The 9,931-nt window shown below is 43.6% G+C and overlaps 1 protein-coding gene across 1 annotated transcript in view; it reads left to right on the top strand.

Annotated features, from left to right (window-relative positions):
• The first annotated feature begins 675 nt into the window (after positions 1-675).
• Positions 676-9,931, top strand: part of col7a1 (collagen, type VII, alpha 1) — a 49,686-nt gene continuing 40,430 nt past the window's right edge. The window contains exons 1-18 of the mRNA XM_070848092.1: positions 676-739; positions 854-1,034; positions 1,144-1,300; positions 1,381-1,474; positions 1,583-1,741; positions 1,898-2,055; positions 2,388-2,517; positions 2,614-2,733; positions 3,851-4,006; positions 4,522-4,641; positions 4,739-4,888; positions 7,328-7,444; positions 7,796-7,942; positions 8,105-8,230; positions 8,334-8,480; positions 8,818-8,940; positions 9,221-9,487; positions 9,687-9,830. Coding sequence (XP_070704193.1) covers positions 676-739; positions 854-1,034; positions 1,144-1,300; positions 1,381-1,474; positions 1,583-1,741; positions 1,898-2,055; positions 2,388-2,517; positions 2,614-2,733; positions 3,851-4,006; positions 4,522-4,641; positions 4,739-4,888; positions 7,328-7,444; positions 7,796-7,942; positions 8,105-8,230; positions 8,334-8,480; positions 8,818-8,940; positions 9,221-9,487; positions 9,687-9,830 — 2,560 coding nt within the window. The remainder of the gene's footprint in view (positions 740-853; positions 1,035-1,143; positions 1,301-1,380; positions 1,475-1,582; positions 1,742-1,897; positions 2,056-2,387; positions 2,518-2,613; positions 2,734-3,850; positions 4,007-4,521; positions 4,642-4,738; positions 4,889-7,327; positions 7,445-7,795; positions 7,943-8,104; positions 8,231-8,333; positions 8,481-8,817; positions 8,941-9,220; positions 9,488-9,686; positions 9,831-9,931) is intronic.

Raw genomic sequence — 9,931 nt, 5'->3', positions numbered from 1 at the left:
TCAGAACAGGTACAGGCAAGAACAATGGGACAACACAGATTATCTAGCAAGTAACAGGGCTGAATTACCCTCAACATATGCTGCAGAACGTATGAGTAATGGGATGCATCTGAACAGGAAAGTGACAAGATCAGGCAAATAGCAGAAACAGGAAATTCGATGGGGATGAATAGTAAGCAGCTGAGGGATGGATGGGATGATTTCTTCTAACAGGAGAAAGTCTGCAAGCATGTATACTGAAAAAACAACCAGTTAATAGATCCATCCATTGTCTATACCGCTTATCCGTCAGGGTCGCAGGGGAGCTGGAGCCAATCCCAGCTGACTTTGGGCGAGAGGCAGGGTACACCCTGGACTGGTTGCCAGCCAATCACAGGGCCAACACATAGAGACAGACAAACACTCACACCAACGGACAATTTAGAGTCACCAATTAACCTAATGTACATGTCTTTGGAATGTGGGAGGAAGCTGGAGCACCCAGAACCCACGCTAGCATGGGGAGAACATGCAAACTCCACCGCCATGCTGCCCCCCAGTTGATAGATGAAGATTACTATAAACAGAGAATTTAAAAGCAACCTGATATCATAATTTTGTAATTTGGTTAAGTGGTTTGAATAATTTAATTATAATAAAAGGTTTATTTGCTCTTTGTGTGGCCAGGTTGTGAAGATGTGGCGCTGGGTTTTCACTGTGACTGTCCTCCTGTCCTCCATGAAACGGGCTGATGCTCAGGGTATAAATGCCTCTTATTCTCCTCCATACTACCACATCAGCTTATGTATAAGCCATGTCAGTTTCTGTACATGATGTACGCCTTTATGTGCTCACATGTTTTTTGTGTTTGCAGACAGGTGTAACAACGTGCAAGCAGCAGATATTGTTTTCCTGGTTGATGGGTCTTCCAGTATTGGCCGAATTAACTTCCTGCAGGTGAAGGGCTTTATAGCTGGAATCGTCAAGCCATTTGCCAGCTCTGTCAGCGCGTCAGGTGTGCGGTTTGGGGCCATACAGTACAGTGACACCTCCAGGTGACTGACAGGATGGATACTTGCCTCATTGCTTTCCAGTGCATGCAGTGATAAAGGATCTTACTGCAGGCGCAGGATTATGTATTAATACACGTTTTTCTACCTCCAGAGTTGAATTTACATTTACTACCTACCTGAATGGCACTGAGCTGGTCAGTGCTGTACAGAATCTAAACTACAAGGGTGGAAACACACGCACTGGCGCTGGGCTCAAGTTTGTCGCTGATAACTTCTTCAACGCTGCGTACAGTCGGAGTGTCCCGAAGGTCTGAGGAGCAGCCATTCTGTCACGTTTCACAATTATAAAGCTGCACTTCTTGTGTTTCTAATTCTCATTTACTTTCAGATCACTATCCTGATCACAGATGGGAAGTCACAAGACAGCGTGCAGGAACCAGCACAGAAACTGCGCAGTCAAGGAGTGCATGTTTTTGCAGTTGGTAGGTGTTGTAGTTGCAGTTTCTCAGAGTAGTCTGGATTTTTTTTAAAGTTTGCTCATGAGTCATTTTGATTCCTTCTTTGCTTTGCCAATTTTTGTGTTTGTGTAGGTATAAAGAGTGCAGACAGGAATGAATTGGCTCAGATCTCCTCCCAGCCCAGCAGTGATTTCACCTCATTCGTCGGGGACTTTAAACTACTGAACACTCTTCTCCCTCTTGTGAGCCCCCGCATCTGTTCCAAAGCAGGAGGAGTCTATGCTAGTGATGGTGTGTGTGTTAAATTAAATCATCAGTATACTTAAATACACACAGTCACAAATATGCATCTCTTATCTCAGACTTTATTGTCTGACTGTCGACCTGCCTTTAATTTCATCTACTGTAAATCTCATCCTGCTTCCCCCCCTCTCCTCTCCTCTTCAGAGGCTTTTGCTGGCGTGTCCAACATTCAGTTCACAAGCCAGACGTATGATTCTCTCAAGTTTCGGTGGAGTCCAGCAGGGGGGCCAGTGAGTGGCTACGTGGTCCAGTATGTGCCACTGTCTGGCCTGGGACAGCCTATCACAGCAGAACTGCGTCAGGTGAGTCCAGGTGTTCAAGCACTGGTATGACAAAGACTGAAATTACATATTGCAGTTTAAAGAGACAAAGTCAATCCTGCTTTGTGAGAGGAAGACGTGTCTTTAGGCTGAGTATAAACATGTCTAATGGGTGGATCACCTTCATGTAGATGCTGTAGAGATTAAAGTTTGGCAGAGGACAAAGAGTGAAATTCCCTTCTGTGTACCCTGGCAGACACGATGAAGATAGAAGAATGTCGAGGCTCAGCGATCTATTATTATCTATCTGTGATTCACTTTGCAAAAACTTGTTTTAGACTGCTTTCAAAGATGACCTCTGTCTCTCCCTGCAGGAGACTGTTTCTGCCAATCAGAGGAGCTTTACTGCACGAGACCTGAGGTCGGGAACCGACTACCTGGTAACTATCATCGCCCAGTACCCCAACAGTGTGGGAGAGTCTACTTCTGCCAAGCAACGAACACGTAAGTAAAAAGTGAAGGATGCTAAAGTCAACAGAGAGAGATGTGCCGAAACGCCAACACAACCTCTCACACATGTCTTTTTTTCTCTACATACAGGGTCTTTGCCAGGGGTCTCCAGTCTACGTCTGATCCAGGCAGGCTTCTTCTCTCTCTCGGTGGGCTGGGATCAGCCTTCATCCCCTGTCCAAGGCTACAGGCTCACCTACGGACCACGAGGTCAGGCACACACCTCTTACCTCTGTTTTCACTTCCTGTCTGTCTCTATCTGTCTTTATCTGTCTGTCTTCCTCTCGCCTGACTTGCGCATCTGTGTTTGAGTAACATTTACAATACCCTTGCAAAATCTCCTCTTTTGATCTGAAAAAAATACTTTTGTTGTCTGTTGTGGTATAATTATCGTGTCACAAAATCTAATCTTGGCCGAATGAAGGATTACTGTAAAACCGAAGGAGGAGAAGAAGCTACAGTATTCAATAATACTTAACCTGATGGTAGCATGTTGGAAGCATATTGAGAATTTATAGTGTTTGAGCTGTGGGGAACATTAGCCTCTCTAACACTGCATCTCCCTCAGGCACTGGCCGTCAGTAATGATTTTATTGCCTAATCATTACCTAAAATATCTATACATATTACAACCACCAGCCCTAAACTAGAAAGGCATTGAAAACCTTTACTTATGTCATGGATTATGAGTAATTTTGTCCTTGCTTTTCTAGAGACAGGGTGCGGCATAGATCATAACAGTGTCAAGATGTCTGGGTTCTTAAGCCATGATTCAGGAGAGAAAAGTGGCCCCTGAGGGGTGATATAAACAATTTCTCCCTCTGAACATGTGGCAGGAGTGCCAGTCTCACACGGAGATCCTCTTCTGGCTAGTTAGTCTGGCGTGTGTGAGGGGATGCAAATGAGCTTAGTGTGTATTCTGTAATGATGGGTGTAATGTTTCTACCTGTTCCTGTGTCTGCTGGTTCTAGCAAGTGTTCACCTTTGGACACTTGCTAGAACTCAGAATTCAAAACACACAAGACAGATACTGACAGGCACCCATAGAGTACATACAGGACATACACGCAACACAGACGCGCACACACAAATTGTGCACTGCCTCTGAACAATGCTTTTCTGCAGTTGGCTGCCTGCCATACTGAGACATTGTACTCTGAGGTGAGAATAAGGTCAACTTAATGAAGTGAGGACACATATTTTTGCAGTTTGTTGTCAGCTAATTTGTCTGTTGACATACTGTGGAGTATAATTTGTGATTGCTAATTGGTCTTCTGCAGGCTCTCTAATTCTGTGTGTCCTGTCCATTGTGTGGCTGGAAGAGCAGGTCAGCCAGCAGCTCAGCTGTTGGAGCAGTCTCTGTCTGCAGACGCCAAATCTATCAACTTGGAGTCACTTCAGCCTGACACAGAATACGTCATCAGCCTCTACCCCCTGTTCCCCCGAAACTCTGCATCCCCGTCCGTCCTCAATGTCCGTACACGTGAGTGCACCCTGTGGCCCATCATTATTGCCTTTTGTACTTATTTAGGATGTTATTACAGTACTTTGTTGAGTACTCAAATGTGATCGGTCAATTACAGCATTCAACGGACTCTTTTTGGCTGTGGACGCAGTTCTGATTGCAGAAGCAATACAATCACTTTTAAATCAATAAAATCATTTTTAAATCAATATTTTAAGTGAAACTATTGATTTCTTTTGTATGAAGTGGTGTAATAAGCAGGATAATGTACAGCGAGCGGCGTCCTTATTGCAAAACAAATGTCCCGCTTGATCCTGCTGGGGTTTGTTTTGCAATAAAGACCGGCTGGCTGTACATTATCCCTCACAAGGCAAATGCTTGTAATTTCATTCATTCATTCATTAGATAGAGCGTATGTACAGTATTAGAGTATATATGATATAGTGATACTATCTCCTTGTGGTTTAGAATGAATTTCAGTATATTTAGCAAATACTTTTCAAAGTCTTCATGTTTTTGCATGTGTGCAAAAGTGCGCCTTGAGGCAGTGCAGCAGTTATCTGTGGCGACGGAGTCAGAGGGCAGTGTTCGCGTGCGATGGAGAGGCGTCAGTGGTGCGCGGGCCTACCGTCTGGTCTGGGGCCCATTAACAGGTCAGGACAAAACAGACAGCAAACATTTCTGCATTTCAGTACAAGTTTTTCAACTTTGCATGCGCGTTATCACAGTTTTGTTTTTCTGTTTACAAAGGTCGAAATGTCGAGACTTTGGAGGTTGCTGGCGACAGCGAGTTTCACACTTTGTCCAGACTGCAGCCGGACATCGAGTACATCGTCACTATCATCTCGCTGTATGAGGGCAACACTGAAGGTCCTGCAGCAACAGCCAGGTTCAAGATAGGTAGGTGTGATTTCAGTAGTTCATCACAACACCTCTCTGTGCGTATGTGTATTTTGTCTTTGTGTTCATTGATAAATTACATTCCATTATTGTGTGCCTTTGTGCTTCTTGGATAAGTAATTGCTGTAAAAGAATTTTCTGGACAGGTGGCTTCTGCTGTATCCTGCCAAGTACAGGGACAGAGAGCAGAGATGGTCAACAATCCTCCATTTTCCTCTCTTCTGAAAACCTACATGTGTTACTGTTTAGTTCTGTTTACAGAACATTTCTAGTACACCTACACACTCATTATACACACACACACCATCTGTCTTTCATGAGTAATGCCCATATGGCGTCACTTCAGTCGGGTTCGTGTTATTTGAATGAAGCCTGAGTCACTGCAGGGCCACTGTACCCATCAGAGAGCTGACAGAACTGGAGGAATGAAAACCTGTGTGTGGCTGAGCTCTGCTATCAAAGAAGTGAGATGTATACAGTGCTCTGCATAGTCTACACCACACTTACATTTTAGCTGAGCTTGTTTCTCTCATGTTTGTTCCTGTGTAAACCACTCGAGTAACCACTGCTGGTTGTGTCTGTGGTTTGTTGAGTTGTCCGGTCTTTCTCATTAGGAAAAAATTTAGCTTTTTTGGTTTTTACTGAGAACCACATTGACTGAAGCCCTCATGTTAATTAACAAACATTACTGATATAATATATTATTAAATAGGCGTCAGACTGCATGATATTTGAAGTTTAAGCTCTTAAATTTGGTTATGTTGCTTTTGGCCCATTCATTCCCAACCACTTCAACAGCTCTGTATGGCATTAATTTAAGCAAAATATGTCTTATAGAGTAAAATATTGTGTTAGTGTATGACTCTCAGGCCTAAATGGGACACCAGTGGATGCCTTTTGCTCAGCCAGTAGTTCATAGACTTTGTTCTTTGGCCTGTGTGCTCCCCACTGACCCTTTCTTGTTGATTTATGTTCGTCACACGTACAAGAAAAGACCTGTGGCCACATACTGTATTGGAGAAAAAGTGTTTGTGTGTCTCACGGGACTGACCTGTGTGATAATGTTTTGCTCCATGTCACTTAGAGCATTTTTGTGAACGGAGTCCACTACACCAGCAGCCTGAGGGCAGAGTTGTGATATTGTGTTTGTAATACTATGCGAAAGTAATTTATTGAGCTGTCAGTGACAGAATATTGGCACAATACCAAAGTTATGGCATAAATATGTGCAGGTACTGCATTTGGCTGGCATTTGAGTATGCATGTGCACTTCAGTATACTACAGTATATACAGCATGTTTAGGCCTGTATTTGACAGATGTACATGTGACAAAACAGTGTGTATTTAAACATACATACATACATAAAAATGTATGGGTATGTAACAATGTTTAGCGTTACATTGTTAATGCACAGGGATTGTCTCTGACACCACATAACATGTTAACTGTTCATCGGAGTGATGGCCTGTGGAAAGAATTCAATCTCGTGTCTTGTGTTGGAGGACAGTGTCCCCAAATCCACCGTCTTCTCCACACTTCTGCGTGATCAGCTTCAGTTTGTTGTGACCTTATGACTGTCTGCACACTCATCAATGTCCTGATGAGGCACATGACCGTTGTGTCAGTGGCTAGTATTGGCATTGGTCATCTTCGTAGGCGCAACCCTGAGGGGAAGCCAGTGCTGATTGTGTGGGTGCTGGATTTGATTATCCCTAGCATCACCTGCTGCCTCCTATCTGTGAGGAGGTTTGTGGCCCACTGACTGGCACAATGAGCTGGGTGAGGTTAGAGAGGAGGACAGCGAAGGTGACGTTCACATACAGGATCCTTGAGTCTGTCCCCGGGGAGCTGATGTGTTGCAGGATGTATTGCAGCCCCATTCACAAATCAGTAATATACATGCACTGTTTTGTTTAGTTTGTTGAGTACATGCTCTCATCTCAGCCACATTAATTGCAGTTTGTGTAAGGGTAATGCAGTGAGTACAGAAAGCAGTTCTACAGTAGATTCAATTGATAGGTTTAGAATTTTAAACTAAAAAGACAAGCTTTGAGAGCAGCCTGGTAGCTTACCTGATAAAGTGCATGTAATTAAGTCTGAGTCCTTATCACACCAGCCAGGGTTCACAGCTGTTTGCTGCATGTCATCCTCCCTCCCTCCCTCCCTCCTCTCTCTCTCTCTCTCTCTCTCTCTCTCTGCTGTTCTATCCTATCAAATAAAGCAGAGAAAAGACTAGCTTTGGACAATACCCAGTTGATTTGACTAATTTAGACTCCTGACTCCTGATATTAGCTTCAGCTAAGCTTTGAAAAGCATTTCTGAGCAGAAGGAATGATTACAGCAACCACTAAACCTTTTAATATACATTTGATTATTGTTTTAAGACCTATCCTTAAATGGAATAGAGCTTTATTTATGGAACTTGTGTTTCCATCAGAGCGTCAGGAGCAGCAAGTCCTCAGAGCAGTGACCACCGGCCCCTCCTCTATTCGCCTCACCTGGAGACTCATCCAGTCCTCTCAAGGGTACCGCCTGGAGTGGAAGGAGGGGGAAGGTCAGATTTGCATCTCACATGCATGCTCAAACATTCACTTGTCTCTTTTGTCCTCTTTTTACACTTTGTTTCAATATCCTGTAATTTTTAAGGAGGGCTGTGCAGTATGGATCTGTTATTATTGTGATCACAACAAATGATTTTATTATAAGCCTAAAAAAGGACTGTTGATACCAAGTTTCAATGTTTCACATCTCATTGTCTGATTTTAACAAAACTCATATTGCAATGTACCCAAATAATCTATTAAATGCCAGCTCTTCTTTTTAAGTTGCAAGTAGTAGGAAGTATTGATACTGTAGGTACATTGAACATAACTCCACTGATGTTGGACCTTTGCTCTGTCTCCAGGAGGCCGTGCTCAGAGCCTGTCCTTTCCTAGAAGCACTACCAGCTACGAACTAACAGGCCTTCAGCCCAACACAGAATATATCATCACTCTTTACACCCTGTTCGAAGGTCGTGAGGAGGCCACACCTGTCTCCACCACATCCAGAGGTCAGTAACTCAGCCAGGGGGCACCAAACTCACCAAACTGAATTGTGGAATGATTTATGGGTCTGAAATGCGCTGGGCAGTAGAAGTAGTTCTGAATAGGTATTCATGTATGATATCTATATTTCTTTGTGCCTCTATGCATTTTGTCCCCTGCTGTTGCAGAGGAACAGCCAGTGGGGAGGGTGTCCAACCTGAGAGTCGTGGAGTCTCTGGGTAGCACTGTCAGACTCGGCTGGACAGGTGTAGCCGGGGCCACACAGTACCGCATCATTATCCTAAGCACAGAAGGTACACAGACAGTTTTATTCATTATTTTATCATTCATTTTACTTTTTAGTCCCCAATTCTGAATGAATAAAAAAAAAAAAAAAACTGTTTCATGCCGTGTCAGTGGGAACAGAGGAAATCCGGATTATCCCTGGAAACCAGACGACCCTCGACCTCAGAGACCTGACGGTGGGAGTGTCCTATGGTGTCAGTGTCACAGCGCTGGTGGGAGAAAATGAAGGAGAGCCAGTTACTGTCTACATTAAACCAGGTGGGTTGAGCAGTGACACTACGCTGCAGTGTGCTTCATCCTGACATCCCAATGAATTGAAATAATTTACCCTCCGACTGTTTAATTCTTCCCATGGTTAATTTGTTATATATTTTTTAACCAGACATTTAACAATAACTCGAACACGATGTTAGAGTTTTTGGGATCTAGAGCTTCTCTTTTATTTTACCTAACGTGTGTCTAAATAACCTTTAAAAGCCCATCCTCTTTCTTGGTGTACAACCTTTTCTCTGTTGCCCTTGAAGTGAAATACTCAGGCTTGCCTCCTTAAAATCTGTATTTTGCCGCATGAGGCCCTGTATGCTTTTCTTCTCAGAGCAAAGTGCTGGCAGAGTGACTAACCTCAGAGTGACAAACGCAAACAGTCGGAGAATTCGCATTGCCTGGACAGGTGTTACTGGGGCAACAGGGTACAGGCTGACTTGGAGACAAGGCAACAGTAAGTGTTATGAGTTGTAATGCATTTTTCAGTTCATCCTTTTGAAACCTGAATTATTGCATTCATCTTATACATCAAAGTTGAAGATAGAAAAGCTGTATTTTTAGATCTTACCTCATGACTCTTTGATAAAAACCATAGTAACAGGCTTTTAAGAAGACTTTGATGTGGGCTTTGAAGTTTCTTATCTTACTATACTCCTGTCTTACTATTCACCATGTTTTGGCTTGTTGTCAGTTTATGTGCAAGATTTTATATTACCTTATGTTCTGCATTGCAGGTGCAGAGCAGTCCCGTCTTCTTGGGGCAGAGGTTGCATCTTTCACCATAGACGGCCTGCAACCAGATGAGGCGCTGGTAATTGGTGTCGCAGCTGTGGTTGATCAGCGCGTTGGAGAGGTGGTGACAATGTCTGCTCGGACTAATCCCCATGGTAGCTCAGTGTCTGGCCTTCGCATCGTTGATGTCACATCTCAGAGGATACGCATTACATGGTCACCTTCCAGTCGGGCAACTGGCTATAAGATCACTTGGCGCCGTGATGATGGTAAGCAATGAGTAAAATTAACATTCAGTATTTTTCAGACATTAGATACACCCAAATACATCAACAGGGTGATGTAATGCATAGTAAAAACTCAATGTGGTAGTGATATGGCTTTCAGCCTCTTTTATACTGATGCATCTGTAGTTGGAGAAACACACAAATTTCTGCATTTCTGTCTGCCATGTTTTGTTTGGTGCAGGAACCGAAACAACACGTACCATGCCCGCCGATGTCACTTCCTTCACCATTGATGGACTACAGGCAGATTCAGCGTACACCGTGCTGGTTTCTTCTGTGACTGGCTCCCGAGAGGGAAGTCCCTCCACGCTGAATATCAGAACAGGTACCTCGCTGAATGTGTCAAATACACAGTGTTGCTGTTGTTCAGGTGTTCAGGTTACATTAGTATGGGGATACAAAATAGAATAACTGATTAACCTGTTT

Source organism: Pempheris klunzingeri, chromosome 2 (genome assembly GCF_042242105.1).
Source record: "Pempheris klunzingeri isolate RE-2024b chromosome 2, fPemKlu1.hap1, whole genome shotgun sequence".
In the NCBI taxonomy this organism is placed as follows: Eukaryota; Metazoa; Chordata; class Actinopteri; order Acropomatiformes; family Pempheridae; genus Pempheris; species Pempheris klunzingeri.
The sequence above is the reverse complement of the archived record's forward strand: the minus strand, read 5'-3'. Positions and strand labels throughout refer to the sequence as shown.